Source organism: Talpa europaea, assembly GCF_964194135.1.
Source record: "Talpa europaea genome assembly, chromosome: 3".
Taxonomy (NCBI): Eukaryota; Metazoa; Chordata; class Mammalia; order Eulipotyphla; family Talpidae; genus Talpa; species Talpa europaea.
The window spans coordinates 144,467,254-144,486,434 of record NC_140069.1 but is presented as its reverse complement, the minus strand read 5'-3'; the positions used below and the strand labels follow the sequence as shown (position 1 = coordinate 144,486,434).

Genomic DNA, 19,181 nt, shown 5'->3' with positions numbered 1-19,181 from the left:
CCAGCTCACCTTGCTATGGAGTTTCCCATTTTAGTTCTCAGTTCTATTATTCTGACTTCTGTGTTTAACACTATTTAGTCAAAGATGGTTTAAAATGTACCACTTTCAGTTCCAACACTATTTAGTCAAAGATGGTTTAAAATGTACCACTTTCAGTTCCTTGTTGCCACTGCTTCATATTAAATACAAAGAAAGATCAACAATACTTAATGGAAAGTGACTTCACAAAGCTTGAGTATAAAATGATAATAATGTAAGTATTTGTGTATTTACACATTAAATTCCAGTGTGCTTACAAGCTTGAGTTAGCTACCCTCTGGATTAAAGGAGCTGAGTACAAATTTATGGAGTGATTGCCTGTACTTTTTACTTCCCATTTCCACATGATGCCTGTAGAATTGGCAATTCCTACCCCACTATTCATGATTTCCTCAGACACACTTTCACATGTGAATGAAGACCAAATGATACAAATACTCACTTTGCATCAAAGTATTATTTTTTCCACAATTCCAATTTGTGGTCCCAGAGTTAGCTCTGTTTCCCAGGGGAATATCACCTAGGATGAGGTAAGGACAACACCAAACATTCACAGGGGAGGTCTTTGCACATAGAGTGTTACAACTAAAGATCATTATATATTTTCAACACCACAGCTCTGAAATACAATGTTGTATCTAACATGACTTTTACTCACAAGACCACTACAAGATTTACAGAGCTACAAATTCACATATAATAGGATCTCAGTCCCTTAATCAGATGATGAATTAGAATAATTCATAGGTCTTGAGGTTCTTTTATACTTATAAAAGTAATTTGCAAATCAATATTCTGGAAATTATTGTAAACCCTGTGAAAATATCAGAGTCAGTAAATATAATTCATCTGGCTTGAAAATGCATAAGGGGCCTTCAAAATACAAGTGTGATCACACTGTGCAGTCACTGGTCTCACTGTGTGAGCCTGAAGAGGGGTCAGTGGGCAGGACACTGAGGGTACCACCCTGGGGTGTCCCTGTATGTCCACAGACATGACAGACAGGAAGGTGACAGCCTGCTTCTTCCTTTATTATCAGCATTAAAAGACTTTAATATATTTTATATTTTCATTTAACATTTAAACTTTTAATGATATTTAATATTTCCCTTTCATATTTCGAAAACTGACATAGAAAAAGCTGCCGTATATTTAATCGTATGACCTGATGAGCCTGGGGGTAATACACACCAGGACGTCCTCACATAATCACTCATAACCAGCTCCATCCTCTACCAGCTTCCTCTCACCAAGAGAGTCATTTTCTACTCTCCCTAGCAGAGATAAACATGAGGAGGCCGTCAGGCATGAATTAAAGGAATAAGAACTGACAACATAAACAGTGAAGGGACCACAAGCTCACTATAAAAATCCTATGTAATCCCCAGGGTAAAATAAAACATGAGGAGGGTTTGACATGAAAGAGACATTCTTTGAGCTAAGATGACTCCTTCGAGTTGTTATACAGGTGCAGTGATGGATGCTATGTCTCTACGGCAGTCACTGAAATTCTAGGTGAAAAAAGGCACTCGAGGAGTATGTGATAATGCGTGAATAAATAATTCTAAATATAAATGGAGATATACACACGTATATACAGACAGATATGGATAGATGTCACATTGGCATTTCACAGTGTCCACAAGATTTCAATATCTCCTGTCATAACCTGGCAGAGATAGCAACATAGCACACCTGAACTTACAGGCTCCTAAAATTATTGCACTTTTATGAATTTAAGTTTCTAGACAGGCTCACACTTCATAAATATCTTGAATCACTAGCTTTTATCTATTGTCTAAGGTGTGAGTTTTAATTTAATAGTAAAATAGTTCATAATTAGAACTTAATCACTGAATACCTCTTTCTTTCAGAAAATCTGACTAATACAGTAATTTAAATATGGCATTTATTTGGGATATTGCTAAATATGTTTGAAGATATTGGCCATGTTGTATCTGAGGAGAAATTGGCAACAGAAATTGAACAAACATCTTATGCCTGCTTTGAAGTGATGCTGAAACTTGGAGTTTCAGTGGCATTGCTTTGGTGATCAATTTGTTAGTTGGAAAGTAAACAATAACCTATCAGGATCCTTGAAGGCAAATGCAATACATTTTTCATTATTGTCAAAATATTAGCTTAAGGGAGGCTTCAACTGAGAGTACAGCAGCCCATACTAATCACGTCAGGAAAAAAATGGAGAGACATTCCTAGGTTATATAAATATGATTGCATTTATATAAATGTCATTAAGTTAATAATGAAGTTTTTCTACAACTCTAGAATTTACATTACAAAGCAAAAGGAAATATTTACATATTTTTAGATTAATGTCTACGCAAACTATAATCTTTCCCATTACTAATACATTCATTTTACCTAAATGTTTCAAAAACAATCATAAAAAGAGCTTCTGCACAGCAAAAGAGACGATAACAAAAACAAAGAGAAACTTACCAAATGGGAGAACATTTTTGCACACAACACTAATGATAAAGGACTGATCACAAAAATCTGCAAAGAGCTGATGAGACTCAACACAAACAAAGAAAATAATCCAGTCAAAAAATGGGCAGAAGAGCTAAAAAGAAACTTCTCTGAAGAGGAAATGCAAATGGCCAACAGGCATATGAAAAAATGTTCAACATCACTTGTCATCAGGGAAATGCAAATCAAAACTACCATGAGATACCATCTAACACCAGTGAGAATGGCACATATTAAAAAAACTAGCAACAACAAATGTTGGCGAGGGTGTGGAGAAAAAGGAACTCTCCTGCACTGCTGGTGGGAGTGCAAACTGGTCCAACCACTATGGAGAGCTGTGTGGAATTTCTGGACCTACTAAACATAGAGCTTCCATATGATCCAGCAATTCCACTCCTAGGTATTTACCCAAAGGACACAGAAACATCCATTCCAAAGAGCACCTGCACCCCTATATTTATAGCAGCACTGTTTACAATAGCTAAGCTTTGGAAACAGCCCAAATGCCCAAAAATAGATGACTGGATCCAGAAGATGTGGTCCATATACACCATGGAATATTACTCAGCATTCAGAAAAGATAAACACATGCAATTTGCAGCAACATGGATGGCGCTGGAAGGGATCATGCTCAGCAAAATAAGCCAGAAAGAAAAAGAAAAATACCGGATGGTCTCACTCATAGTAGGAATCTAGAACACTTAAATAAGGGACCAGGAAAATGAATAACTATAAGAAAGTGAAAATCAAAATCAACAAAAAACTATGAACCAGAGACACTCTATAGGGGGTAGGAGGTGGGAGGGGAGGGCTTGGGGTCAAAGTAAGGGGGTTGCAATTGTATGGGGAATATAAAAATAAAATTTATTATAAAAATAAATAAAACAATCATAATGGCAGATTAACACTCATTAATAATGCAGCACAGATATTGTAAAGACAATGTCAAGATAGCCTAAATAAAGCTTCCCCTTCCCAACAGAATCCTTACAATAATAACGTTCAGAAGAACTCAGCATTATTAAGAACTGGTGGTAGCCTAGGAGAGTTGCAAAAAGAAATAACTATGTGACCATCTTATCTCTCACACTCTTTCTACAAGGAGACCTCCCTGTTACAGTTGACAGAATTTTCATCCTAGTATGAGGCTTCTCTCATAACATCTGATCTGGGGTAGGCACTATAAGGTTTTTGGATTCCTTTGGCCATTTCAGAGTCTTCTCCAGAGGAAATGCTTGCACATGAGGCTTCTCATCTGTCTGGGTTCCTTTGCCAACAATACGCTGGAATCATTTGAATGACCAACCCTCACCACACTGGGAGATGATGATGAGAAAACTGCCGAAATATCGGAAACACTACCTCACACCACCACCATGACCACACCCCGCCCCCACCACCACACACACACTTCAGGGGACAGAAGTTTCCAGAGCTGGGTTAGGATGAAATCTGGGCATTTATTCCATTTATCTATACATGCAGTTGAGTCAGTGTGTTTCACCAGGATGGAGATTTCCATCCAGGAAAATGAATATAAGAAAGTGAAAATCAAAATCAACAGAAAACTATGAACCAGAGACACTTTTTGGGGGGTGGGTGGCGGGAGGGGAAGGATTGGGGTCAGAATGGGGCGTTTGCAATTGTATGGGGGAATATAAAAATAAAATTTATTATTTAAAAAAAAAGGCATGTTCGTTTCTGCAGTCACTCTGCTCTACTTCAATTTCAACTCCCTAAATTAAAAATTATCTCATGTGCAAATATATCCATTTTACATTAGGAGATGGCACCTCTAAATCACATACAGTGCAGTAAAACAGCATTACCTCAATAAAAAAATACAATCAAACAAGATGTGAGCACTGGATACTCCTCAGAAATCTCCTTTCACCAAGAGAAGACACTTCAGAGGCAAAGGACATGTTCTATGACCCTGTGGCAAGGGATCTGAGAAGAAATCTAGCATTTGCTACAATTGATGATGTTTTTTCTACATATCACGGAGCTCTAAATTATACCGCTAGGAGAAAAGATTTATTTAGAATCAACAAAAATACACAATTCCCAGAAGGAAAATTTGACATGATTCTTTCTACCTTCTCCCTAAACTGGGAGAAATCATCCCTGTCTCCTCTTCTGTGGGAGAGAGGAAAGATGCTCAGGGCTTTTCCCTGGGGGATATTCTAGACAAAAGTCAAATCACATATTGACATCACACTGTGTCCACACAGACCTTCATGGTCTCAAGGGTTATTCACCCTAGAGAGATGTCACAAATTGGAGTGTACAAATCTTTAAAATTATAGCTGTTCTAAATTCATGCTGCTTTATGAACCCCATAGATATTATGAGGCTGTGATTTGTAGAAGGTTAGAGAAGTTTCCCATGGAAGCTGCTATGGCAAACCTGATAAAAACGCAAATAGCAAGGACTGCAATATCCAAACAGCTACCATGAGCCCTTAAAATGTTTAAAAAATACGTCAATTGCTTGATTAGGACGATATATATTAAATAATCATTATAATTTCAATAATATGCAGAATGGATTTTGAGTATATAAAGTTAATATTGTTTCATCTGTGATAATGGACGTCTTGAGAACTTTTCAAAGTAACTGACAGGTCCATAATTTTCTCTAAATCTAAAATACTGATTTTTAATCACATTTATCCAGGCATTAGGTGAGTGGGGATTCCCTAAGTCTACAGTTATGGGATATTTTAACAGATTGGATGCAGATGTAATAGCAAAGACCATTTTCCAAGATATAGAGTCCTGATTTTTTACAAAAATATAAAACAGGACTAACTTTTCACTTTTTTGTGTAGAGACTATAGCTATTTTAAATACTCTAACACATATATTATCCACATGAGCTACTTCTTTCAAATGGATCAGTAAATATTTCATGTGCCATTTTAATTTTCTCTCAGCTTCATTTAGGTATTACTGACACATAATAATGTTTATATATTTGAGGTGAACAATGTAATGACTTGATGCCTGTTTACACAGTGAAATGATGGCCGCAGAGTGACACATGCAGCATTTCACATACTTTCTTTCCCTTTGACATTTTAAAAAAATCTATTACTTTTACTGAGGCAACTTTGGTTGATAACACTGCCATGACTTGGAAGTTCAGGTTCATACCTCTTCATGTTACTGCACCATGTGCACCATCCAAGCACCCAAAATCCTCCCTCATAATCCACTGCATTTGCATCTTCTGCTATCTCCCTCTGGTGGCCTCAATTCTATGCTCAGATTCCTACTGTCTGTTTTGGCTTATTTGTGTTACCCCCTATGGTTTTTTTTATAATAAATTATATTTTTATATTCCCCATACAATTGCAACCCCCTTATTTTGACCCCAATCCCTCCCCTCTTGCCCACTAACCCCCATAGAGTGTCTCTGGTTCATCGTTTTTTGTTGATTTTGAGTTTCACTTTCTTATGTTATTCATTTTCCTGGTCCCTTATTTAAGTTTTCTAGATTCCTGCTATGAGTGAGACCATCCGGTATTTTTCTTTTTCTTTCTGGCTTATTTCGCTGAGCATGATCCCTTCCAGCGCCATCCATGTTGCTGCAAATTGCATGTGTTTATCTTTTTTGAATGCTGGGTAATATTCCATGGTATATATGGACCTACTAAACATAGAGACTAACTCCTAGGTATTTACCCAAAAGACACAGAAACATCAATTCCAAAGAGCACCTGCACCCCTATGTTTATAGCAGCACTATTTACAATAGCTAAGCTTTGGAAACAACCCAAATGCCCAAAAATAGATGACTGGATCAAGAAGATGTGGTACATATATACCCCCTATGTTTTTCCCTTCATATTCTACGTCTGAATGAAATCATCTAGTATTTTCCTTTCCCTTCTGACTTATCTTACTCAGCATTGCCCCAGCTGCAACCACTTGTCACAAGTGGCAAGTGGTCATCTCCTTTGATCATCTCCTGCACATCCATACACATCTTCTTAAAAACTGCTCAGTCAATGGGCATTTAAGTTCTTTCCATAGCACAGTCAGAATAAGGAGGGCTATAATGAGCAAGGGAGGGCATATATTCCTTTGAATCACTGATTTTTGTCCTTCATTGAGGTACGTAGGCATGGGATGGGCAAGAAGCTAGACAGAAATTTCTCCAGGAAGACCTATAGGTGACAAACAGCTGCATTAAAAAATGTTCAACATCACTAATCACAAGGGAAATACAATCAAAAGGACAATGATAAGCCACCTTATACTGTGAGAATGGCCTATATTAAAAAAATCGAAAACAATAAATGTTGGCAAGACTATGGAGAAAATGAAATCTTTGTACATTGTTGTTGGGAAAATATATGGTCCAGGTTCAATGGAAAACAGCACAGAGGTTCTCAAAATAAATAAAAACAGATCTACCATATGTTCTGGTAATTCCAGTCCTTGGTGAAATTACTTTTATTTTCCTTGGTATTGGTACTGAGTCCCCAAAGACATCATGTAGCCAATGCCATGGAAGGGTTTGTCTATGTATGTTTTATGGCTTTGTCTCTGTATATTTTATGGCTTCAGGACTTCCTCCAAAGTCTTCAATCAATTTTGAGTTTGTTTTATGAGATATTGGCCGTGTTTCATTTTGTTGGAAATGAACTGTCCAGTTTCTGCAACACCATTCGGTGAAGAGAATTTCTTTCTCCAGTGTATACTCTTTGACTTGAGTCTCATTATGCCAGCAAGTCATAGGTGAGCAATATCAACTGCATAAAATACCATCCTCCATCATGATGCCCTCTGCTTCTGCAATACTCTGTTGAAGGCAGCCTTCACTTGGGCATTCCTCAGACTGTAGATCAGGGGGTTCAACAATGGGTTGAAGAGGTCATAAAATAGGGAAAGGATTTTCTTCTGCTCATCCCTGTGACCATTGTCTGGGACCAAGTAAATCATCATGGCAATGCCAAAGTAGAACCCAACCACACAGAGGTGGGAGGAGCAGGTAGAGAAGGCCTTTCTGCGGCCCTCCTTTGACTTGATCTTCAGGATGGCCAAGACGATGCGCAAGTAGGAGAACAGCATCAAGGAAAGGGGCCCCAATATGATAAATGCACCACCAGCGAGGACAAAAAGTTTGTTGATCCAAGTGTCCCCACAGGCCACTTTGAGGAGAGCTACTATTTCACAGAAGATGAAATTCACCTCCTGGAGACCACAGTAGGGCAATCTCAGAAAGAGAATGAGATCTCCTAAGGCAAGAGACAAACCACAAGCCCAGGAGGTGATGGCCAGCACTGTGCACAGTCTCCAGCTCATGATGACTGTGTAGTGGAGAGGATGGCAGATGGCCACGTACCTGTCATAGGACATCACCACCAAAATCATGCACTCTGTTGCAGCAAAAGTCAAATACGAAAACAACTGTGCAGCACATGAAGCATAGGAGATCGTGTTTTTGTGTTTCACTAGGTTTTCCATTAATTTGGGCAAATTGCTGGAGGCAAAGGACATGTCGATGACAGCCAGATGAGAGAGGAAGAAGTACATGGGGGTGTGCAGTCTGACATCCAGCCAGATGAGCCCCAAGATCATGCCATTTGCCAGCAGGTTGGAGACATACAGCAGGGAGAAGACACAGCAGAGAAGCACTTCCATGTCTGCACTGAGCTGGAATCCCACCAGGATGAGTTCTGGGACCCCTGACTGGTTGTCCCCCATCCTTAACGATAGTTGGTCCCAGACTGAAACATGACAGAAAAGTCAGATCTGGAGGTAAAGATAGGGTTATTTATCTTGAAATGAGCCTAGAGAAAGCATACTTGATTATCTATACTTTATTATTTCCCAGTGTTTCTTTGATTTTGGGTGGGTTTTTTTCCATTTTATTATGATGTGATTGGTCTTTCAGATAAAAATCAAGAACTATAAATAATGGCAGTAATGCAAGTGCTTAAATAATACCAATTTATCCCTCTTTTGTTTTTTCAAGATCAATTCTATTCATTCTTCTATTCTCAGTACTATTACCCAAATTGTAATAAAAACATGATTCATATCAGTTTGTTAACTTTGCTCGAGTTATATGTTATGTTCCATTTAATTTCCTCTCTAATATCAGATTATTAGCCCTGAACCATGATAATTTTGAATAGTGCACATTCTTGGCTTTATACAATATCTTCCATTTTATGTCATTAACCCTAAGAGAGTATTACTTTGTCCACTGTTTTCAAAATTAATATGGATTAGCTGACCCATGTGGGTCTCCACAGATCTACATTACAAAATCATTTATCCACACTATTTAGTACCAATATTTTCCTGCTTCTACTTTAAAAATGTGTTCACTGCCAACTTTATACTCACCCAATTCAGCATGAAATCAGGTACCCCATCAAAAGGTCTAATTCTTTCTAATGGTGAATCTTATTTTCAAAGCAATTATCACACTTAATAGGAAGTTTAATCATGTATTATTTTTATCAAGATTGTTATTATTCAAATGTCATCATTTAATACGGAGAATATATAATTTGGTGTGCAGATTGTTAAAGGGATAGTCCATTCTTACGATTCATTAATCCTAATACATCATTACTCTTCTTTTGGAGAGTCAAATCTAATTTCCTTAATTAACATTAATCAAAATTAACATTTGGAAACTAATGTTATCAAATTGACATTAGTATCAGCCTAGTCTTTGATATTATACAGTAGTCTGTTTTAAAGCAAATGTACATTTATTATCCCAGATTCTTAAGAATTTTCTTCTTTAATATGTTATTGTTCTCTTTATATATGAGATTGTTTTATACTTTAAATTTACAAATTTCATTTCACTAATTTTGTTCATTGTGTGGACAAGGTGGCACATACCTAACATGAGATTTTGAAGTTTTCAAAAATATCTGGGAAAACATGAAATTCAACAAAATCCTATAGAGATAATATTATACAATATACTATTTGTAATGATTTCCCTAAGACTGATGCTGACAACTGTCAATACATGTACATATAGTGTTCATTTTATGTTATATTTTCATATGTATTACTAAAACTTTATAAATAGTATCATTGCATTTATTACAATTAGAATCATATGCACATTTTTCATATCAACTGAATTTCCCTGACACACGTTTCAATGGATGCATACCATTAATGTGCATACTAACTTTTTGTTGAGTTAGTACATTATCTTCCACCTGGGTTGTATGCCATGTAATGAGAAAGTGGTTAAATATAATACACTTATTCTGTGTAACTTTTATTATTAAAGTAAATTCCCAGTCAGTATATCTGTCAATTCTTTTTTTTTAATAGAATTTAATTTTATTTATTTATTTTTTAAAAGATTTATTTATTTATTTATACAAGCACTGGGTACAGTCAGAAGCACAGGAGGGTGAGAGAATTCACCAGAGCCAGAGCGGGGAGCAGAGCAGGCAGAAGGACCGAAGTACACTGCAGAGGGGAGCAGCGGGCGGCAGGAGAGGTCTGCGTGCCATGTGGGACCCTCCTCCGGTGGCCAGGGAGCAGCCGGGGATCGAACCGGCGCTGCAGAGGTTGCGGGCAGCTTCACAACTCAGCGCCCAACCGCTGCGCCACTTGGGAGGCCCATATCTGTCAATTCTACATATTATCGTCTTTCTATAGCTCCTCTTTCTCCATCACCACCTCCATTACCATCATCATTCTCAACCACATCATCTTTTCTCACTTGATAAAAGCAAACAAGCAAAATCCCAGACATTTTGTAACTGTAATGCATCACCTAGGGGGGAGAGTCCCCAATTTACCAATCAAGGCTGTATAATAACCTCCAGCTCACCTTGCTATGGAGTTTCCATTTTAGTTCTCAGTTTTATTATTCTGACTTCCGTGTTTTAACACTATTTAGTCAAAGATGGTTAAAATGTACCACTTTCAGTTCCTTGTTCCCACTGCTTAATATTAAATACAAAGAAAGATCAACAATACTTAATGGAAAGTGACTTCACAAAGCTTGAGTATAAACTGATAATAATGTAAGTATTTGTCATTTACATGTTAAATTCCAGTGTGCTTACAAGCTTGAGTTAGCTACCCTCTGGATTAAAGGAGCTGAGTACAAATTTATGGAGTGATTGCCTGTACTTTTTACTGCCTATTTCCACATGATTCCTGTAGAATTGGCAATTCCTACCCCACTATTCATGATTTCCTCAGACACACTTTCACATGTGAATGAAGAACAGTGATACAAATATTCACTTTGCATCAAATGTATTATTTTTTCCACAATTCCAATTTGTAGTCCCAGAATTAGCTCTGTTTCCCAGGGGAATATCACCTAGGATGAGGTAAGGACAACACCAACATTCACAGGGGAGGTCTTTGCACATAGTGTTACAACTAAGATCATTATATATTTTCAACACCACTGCTTTGAAGTACAATGTTTTATCTAACATGACTTTTACCCACAAGACCAATACAAGATTTACAGAGCTACAAATTCACATATAATAGGATCTCAGTCCCTTAAGCAGATGATGAATTAGAATAATTCATAGGTCTTGAGGTTCTTTTATACTTATAAAAGTAATTTGCAAATCAATATTCTGGAAATTATTGTAAACCCTGTGAAAATGTCAGAGTCAGTAAATGTAATTCATCTGGCTTGAAAATGCATAAGGGGCCTTCAAAATACAAGTGTGATCACACTGTGCAGTCACTGGTCTCACTGTGTGAGCCTGAAGAGGGGTCAGTGGGCAGGACACTGAGGGTACCACCCTGGGGTGTCCCTGTATGTCCACAGACATGACAGACAGGAAGGTGACAGCCTGCTTCTTCCTTTATTATCAGCATTAAAAGACTTTAATATATTTTATATTTTCATTTAACATTTAAACTTTTAATGATATTTAATATTTCCCTTTCATATTTCGAAAACTGACATAGAAAAAGCTGCCGTATATTTAATCGTATGACCTGATGAGCCTGGGGGTAATACACACCAGGACGTCCTCACATAATCACTCATAACCAGCTCCATCCTCTACCAGCTTCCTCTCACCAAGAGAGTCATTTTCTACTCTCCCTAGCAGAGATAAACATGAGGAGGCCGTCAGGCATGAATTAAAGGAATAAGAACTGACAACATAAACAGTGAAGGGACCACAAGCTCACTATAAAAATGCTGTGTAATCCCCAGGGTAAAATAAAACATGAGGAGGGTTTGACATGAAAGAGGCATTCTTTGAGCTAAGATGACTCCTTCGAGTTGTTATACAGGTGCAGTGATGGATGCTATGTCTCTACGGCAGTCACTGAAATTCTAGGTGAAAAAAGGCACTCGAGGAGTATGTGATAATGCGTGAATAAATAATTCTAAATATGAATGGAGATATACACACGTATATACAGACAGATATGGATAGATGTCACATTGGCATTTCACAGTGTCCACAAGATTTCAATATCTCCTGTCATAACCTGGCAGAGATAGCAACATAGCACACCTGAACTTACAGGCTCCTAAAATTATTGCACTTTTATGAATTTTAGCTTCTAGACAGGCTCACACTTCATAAATATCTTCGAACACTAGTTTCTATCTATTGTCTAAGGTGTGAATTTTAATTTAGTAGTAAAATAGTTCATAATTATAACAATCACTGACTACTTCTTTCTTTCAGAAAATCTGACTAATACAGTAATTTAAATATGGCATTTATTTGGGATATTGCTAAATATGTTTGAAGATATTGGCCATGTTGTATCTGAGGAGAAATTGGCAACAGAAATTGAACAAACGTCTTACACCTGCTTTGAAGTGATGCTGAAACTTGGAGTTTCAGCGGCATTGCTTTGGTGATATATTTGTTAGTTGGAAAGTAAACAATAACCTATCAGGAACCTTGAAGGCAAATGCAATACATTTTTCAATATTGTCAAAATATTAGCTTAAGGGAGGCATGAACTGAGAGTAAAGCAGCCCATAGTAATCATGTCAGAAAAAAATGGAGAGACATTCCTAGGTTATATAAATATGATTGCATTTATATAAATGTGCATTAAGTTAATAATGAAGTTTTTCTACAACTCTAGAATCTACATTACAAAGCAAAAGGAAATATTTACATATTTTTAGATTAACGTCTACACAAACTATAATCTTTCCCATTATTATTACATTCACCTTACCTAAATGTTTCAAAAACAATCATAATGGTAGATTAACACTCATAAGCAATGCAGCACAGAAATTGTGAAGACAATGTCAAGATAGCCTAAATAAAGCTTCCCTTTCCCAAAAGAATCCTTACAATAATAATGTTTAGAAGAACTTCAGCATTATTAAGAACTGGTGGTAGCCTACAAAGTTTCAAAAAGAAATAACTATGTGACCATCTTACCTCTCACACTGTTTCTACAAGGAGACCTCCCTGTTACAGTTGACAGAATTTTTGTCCTAGTATGAGGTTTCTCTCATAACATCTGATCTGGGTCAGGCACTATAAGGTTCTTGGATTCCTTTGGCCATTTCAGAGCCTTCTCCAGAGGAAATGCTTGCACATGAGGCTTCTCATCCTTCTGGGTTCCTTTGCCAACAATACGCTGGAATCATTTGAATGACCAACCCTCACCACACTGGGAGATGATGATGAGAAAACTGCTGAAATATCAGAAACACTACCCCCCACCACCATGACCACACCCCCCACCACCACCACACACACACTTCAGGGGACAGAAGTTTCCAGAGCTGGGTTAGGATGAAATCTGGGCATTTATTCCATTTATCTATACATGCAGTTGAGTCAGTGTGTTTCACCAGGATGGAGATTTCCATCAAAAAGGCATGTTCGTTTCTGCAGTCACTCTGCTCTACTTCAATTTCAACTCCCTAAATTAAAAATTATCTCATGTGCAAATATATCCATTTTACATTAGGAGATGGCACCTCTAAATCACATACAGTGCAGTAAAACAGCATTACCTCAATAAAAAAATACAATCAAACAAGACGTCAGCACTGGATACTCCTCAGGAATCCCCTTTCACCAGGAGAAGACACTTCAGAGGCAAAGAACATGTTCTATGACCCTGTGACAAGGGATCTGAGGAGAAATCTCAGTTGAAGAGCATTTGCTACATTGATGATGTTTTTTCTACATATCACGGAGCTCTAAATTATACCGCTAGGAGTAAAGATTTATTTAGAATCAACAAAAATACACAATTCCCAGAAGGAAAATTTGACATGATTCTTTCTACCTTCTCCCTAAACTGGGAGAAATCATCCCTGTCTCCTCTTCTGTGGAAGAGAGGAAAGATGCTCAGGGCTTTTCCCTGGGGGATATTCTAGACAAAAGTCAAATCACATATTGACATCACACTGTGTCCACACAGACTTTCGTGGTCTCAAGGGTTATGCACCCTAGAGAGATGTCACAAATTGGAGTGTACAAATCTTTAAAATTATTTCTGTTCTAAATTAATGCTGCTTTATGAATCCCATAGATATATTGAGGCTCTGACTTCTAGAACACTAGAGGAAATTTCCATGGAAGCTGCTATGGCAAACCTGATAAAGAATGAGTCCCTCAGCCAAGGTGATCCATCATGGAAGCAGGGATAATAGACACAAATAGCAAGGACCGAATTATCCATAAATAGCTACTTACAAACACTCAAAATGTATAAAAGTCTTCATTGCTTGATATGGACTATATATTTTTAAATAATCATAATTTCAGTGATATCCAGAATGGATTTTGAGTATATGCACTTAATATTGCTTCCCCTGTTTTAATGGACCTCTTGATAAATTTGAAAGTGAGTGGGAGGTCAATAACTTTCTTTAAATCTAAAATATTAATTTTTAATCACATTTATCCTGCCTTTGGGATGAGTGGGGATTCCCTAAGTCTGCAGCTATGGGATATTTTAACAGATTGGTTGCAGATGTAAAAGCAAAAACCTATTTTTCAAGATACACATTCATGATTTTAAAAGAGGACTAATTTTTCACTTTTTTTCCCCTTAGAGATGACAGCTAATTTAAATACCCTAATACATATATTACCAAGATGGGATATTTGTTTTCAATGGATCAGTAAATGTTTTCAAGTGCCATTTTAATTTTCTCTCAGCTTTACTTAGGTTATTGATACTTAATATGTTTATATATTTGAGGTGCACAATGTAATGACTTGATGCCTGTTTACACTGTGAAATGATGGCCGCAGAGTGACACATCCAGCATTTCACATACTTTCTTTCCCTCTTTACTGCCAGCATATTGACATTTTAAAAAATCCTATTACTTTTTATTGAGGCAACTTTGGTTGATAACACTGCCATGACTTGGAGGTTCAGGTTCTTCCTCTTCATGTGCACGATCAAAGCACCCACAATCCTTCATCATAATCCACTGCCTCCCCCCTTTTTGCATCCTCCACTATCTCCCTCTGGTGGCCTCAATTCTACGCTCAGATTCCTAGAGTCTGTTTTGACTTATTTTTGTTACTCCCTCTAATTTTTCTTTCATATTCTACATCTGAATGAAATCATCTAGTATTTTCTTTTCCCTTCTGACTTATCTTACTCAGCATCACCCTCCCCCAGTTCCATCCTCTTGTCACAAGTGACAAGTGTTCATCTCCTTTGATAGCTAAGTGGTACCCACTGCACATCCATACGCATCTTCGTAAAAGATGCACGGTCAGTGGGAATTTAGGTTGTTCCATAGCATGGCTAGAATAAAGAGGGCTATAATGAGCAGGGGCAGGCATATATTTCTTTGAATCACTGATTTTGGGTCCTTCAGTGAGGTACCTAGCCATGGGATGGGCAAAGAGCAAGACAGACAATTTTCCAGGAAGATCTATGGGTGACAAACAGCCATCTTAAAGCTCAACATCACTCATCACAAGGGAAATACAATCAAAAGGACAACGATAAGCCCCCTTACACTGTGAGAATGGCCTATATTTAAAAAAAAATCTGAAACAATAAATGTTGGCAAGACTATGGAGAAAATGGAATCTTTGTACACTGTTGTTGGGAAAATAGATGGTCCAGGTCCAAAACCTCTGTACCAGAAAACAGTACAGAGGTTCCCAAAATAAATAAAAATAGATCTACCATATGTTCTGGTAATTCCAGTCTTAGTGAAATTAATTTTATTTCCTTGGTATAGGTATTGAGTCCCCAAAGACATTCTTGAAACCAATGTCATGGAACGTTTATCTGTGAATGTTTTCTTCTATATAGTTTATGGCTTCAGGACTTCTTTCAAAGTCTTCAATCAATTTTGAATTTTTGTTTGAGATAGTGGTCATGGTTCATTTTGTTGGAAATGAAACTGTTCCAGTCCCCAACACCACTGGTGACGAGAATTATTTTCTCCATTGTATGCTCTTTGATCTTGAGTTTCATTATACCAGCAAATCATATGTGAACACTACCAACTGCATAAAATTCCACCCTTCTTCATGATATCCTTTGTTTCTGCACTACTCTGTAGAAGGCAGCCTTCACTTGAGCGTTCCTCAGACTGTAGATCAGGGGGTTCAGCAATGGGTTGAAGAGGTCATAAAATAGGGAAAGGATTTTCTTCTGCTCATTCTTGGTCCCATTGTCTGGGACCAAGTACATTATCATGGCAATGCCAAAGTAGAACCCAACCACACAGAGGTGGGAGGAACAGGTGGAGAAAGCCTTTTTGCGGCCTTCCTTGGACTTGATCTTCAGGATGGCCAAGACGATGCGCATGTAGGAGACCAGCATCAAGAAAAAGGGCCCTGTTATGATGAATGCAGCAGAAGAAAGGATATAAAGTTTGTTGAACCAACTGTCCCCACAGGCCATTTTGATGACAGCTTGGACTTCACAGAAGATGAAATTCACCTCTTGGGACCCACAGTAGGGCAATCTCAGAAAGACAATCAGATCTCCTAAGGCAAGAGAAAAACCACAAGCCCAGGAGGTGATGGCCAGCACCTTACACAGTCTCCAGGTCATGATCACCATATAGTGGAGAGGATGGCAGATGGCCACGTACCTGTCATAGGACATCACCACCAAAATCATGGCCTCTGTACAAACAAAAGCCAAATACAAAAACAACTGTGCAGCACATGAAGCATAGGAGATTGTTTTTTTGTGTTTCACTAGGTTTTCCATTAATTTGGGCAAATTGCTGGAGGCATAGCATATGTCAATGACAGCCAGATGAAAGAGGAAGAAGTACATGGGGGTGTGCAGTCTGACATCCAGCCAGATGAGCCCCAAGATCATGCCATTTGCCAGCAGGTTAGAGACATACAGCAGGGAGAAGACACAGAAGAGAAGCACTTCCATGTCTGCACTGAGCTGGAATCCCACCAGGATGAGTTCTGGGAACCATGACTGGTTGTCCCCCATCCTCAATGATGGTTGGTTCCAGTCTGAAATGTGACAGAAAAGCCAGAGCTTCAGGTCAATGTACAGTTATTTATCTTGAAAAATGCTCAAAATGTCTTTACTTATTTTCCCAGTGTTCCTTTGTTTTTTCCATTTTATTATGATGTGATTAGTCTTACAGATAAGAACTATAAGAAGAACTATAAGAACTATAAGCAATTGCAGCAATGTATTTCACTTTATTATTTATTACTTTCTTTTTTCATATCTTTTCCCATGATTATGTTTGTGTTTGTATACACATATATCTTAAATCTTATTGAATCATGTAAGTGCTGAAATAATTTCAATTTATCCCTCTTTTGTTTTTTCTAGAACAATTCTACTCACTATTCTATTCTGAGTACAATTACCCAAATTGTAATATAAACATGATTCATATCACTTTGTTACTCTTTGCTCCAAGTTATAACCTCCTGTCACATTTTATTTGTTTTCTCATCTCAGATAATTAGCCCTGATCTATGATAATTTTGAATGGTACAGTCTTTGTTTCATACAATAAGATTCACCATTAAAAAGAATTAGACCTTTTGGGTAACTGATTCCATGCTGAATTGGGTTGTTACAAAGTTGGCAGTGAACAAATTTTTAAAGTAGAAGAGGGAAAATATTGATACTAAATAGTGTGGATAAATGATTTTGTAATGTAGATCTGTGGGGAAAAACATTGGTAGACTAATCCATATTTACTTTGAGAACAGTGGACAATGTAATATTATCTTTGTGTTAATGAAGTCAAATAAAGTCATATTTATTTTATTGGATACAGCAAAGATTATTTTCTAATTTTCAATTATCACACTTAACAAGAAGTTTAATCACATATATTTTTATCAAGATTGTTAATCATTACTCAAATATCATCATTTAATAGGGAGAATATATAATTTGGTGTACAGATTTTTAAAGGGATAGTCTATTCTTAAGATTCTTTAATCCTATTGCAATATTACAGTATCTTTTGGAGAGACAAATCTAATTTCATAAATTAACATTAACCAAAATTAACATTTGGAAACTAATGTTACCAAATTAACATTAGTATCAACTTATGTCTTTGATATCATAGGTAGGTTATTTTTTAGTAAATGCCCAGATTCTTATGAATTATCTTCTTTATAATCATATTGTTCTCTTTATATTTATGTATAGAGATTACATTCTAAATTTACACATTATGACTTTACTAATCTTGTTCATTGTGGATAAAGTGGCACATACCTCATATGAGATTTTGACATTGAGTTTTCAAAAATATCTTGTAAAACATAAAATTCAACAAAAACCTATACAGATAATATTATATAATACAAATATACTGTATATAAATGACTTCCCTATGACTGATGGTGAGAATTGTCAATAATTATACATACAGAGTTCATTCTATGTTGTACTGATATTTTCATACATATATTAATAAAATTTTATTTATTACATTTAGAATCATATGTACATTTTTCATATTAATTATTTTTCCTATGTTTCAATTGGTGCATATGGTTCATTTATTTACTAACTTTTTCTTGAGTTAGTACATTACCTTCTACCTTGGTTGAATGCCATATATATAATCAAAAGTGACTAAATTTAATGAATTTATTTTTGTGTGACTTTTAGTATTAAATTCCCAGATGGTATGTCTCAGTCAACTCTATGTATTATTTGTCTTTCCATATCCCCTCCTTCTGCATCATCACCTGTATCACCATCATCATTCTCAACCACATCATCTTTTCTCACTGATAAAAGCAAACAATCAAAATCCCAGACACAATGTAACTATAATGAATCACCTAGTGGGGAAGAGTCCCCAATTTACCAATCAAGGCCTTATAACCTCAAGCTCATCTTCCTATGGAGCTTCCCACTTTAGTTCTCAGTTCTATTAGTCTGACTGCCATGTTTTTACACTATATAGTCAAAATTGGTATAAAATGTACCATTTTCAGTTCATTGTTGCCACTGCTTCATATTAAGTATCAAGAAAGAATAGAATACTTAATGGAAAGTGACTTCACAGAGCTTAAGTATAAACTGATTATAATGTAAGTATTTGTCATTTACACATTAAATTCCAGTGTGCTTATAAGCTTGAGTTAGCTACCCTCTAGATTAAAGGAGCTGAGTACAACTTTACAGAGTGATAACCTTTATTTCTTACTGTCCATTTCATAAGATTCCTGTACAAAT

General features: G+C 36.7%; 2 protein-coding genes across 2 annotated transcripts; both read right to left on the bottom strand.

Moving 5' to 3' along the window:
* Positions 1-7,313: 7,313 nt before the first annotated feature.
* LOC311168987 (olfactory receptor 2A2-like) lies at positions 7,314-8,246 on the bottom strand (the record flags this gene model as incomplete). The annotated part of the gene is made up of 1 exon (XM_084230690.1): positions 7,314-8,246. The coding sequence occupies one exon, from the start codon at positions 8,244-8,246 to the stop codon at positions 7,314-7,316; it is 933 nt and encodes a 310-aa protein (XP_084086816.1).
* A 7,767-nt stretch (positions 8,247-16,013) lies between these two features.
* Positions 16,014-16,946, bottom strand: LOC311168986 (olfactory receptor 2A5-like; the record flags this gene model as incomplete). Its single annotated transcript, XM_084230689.1, has 1 exon — positions 16,014-16,946. The coding sequence occupies one exon, from the start codon at positions 16,944-16,946 to the stop codon at positions 16,014-16,016; it is 933 nt and encodes a 310-aa protein (XP_084086815.1).
* Between the last annotated feature and the right edge of the window lie 2,235 nt (positions 16,947-19,181).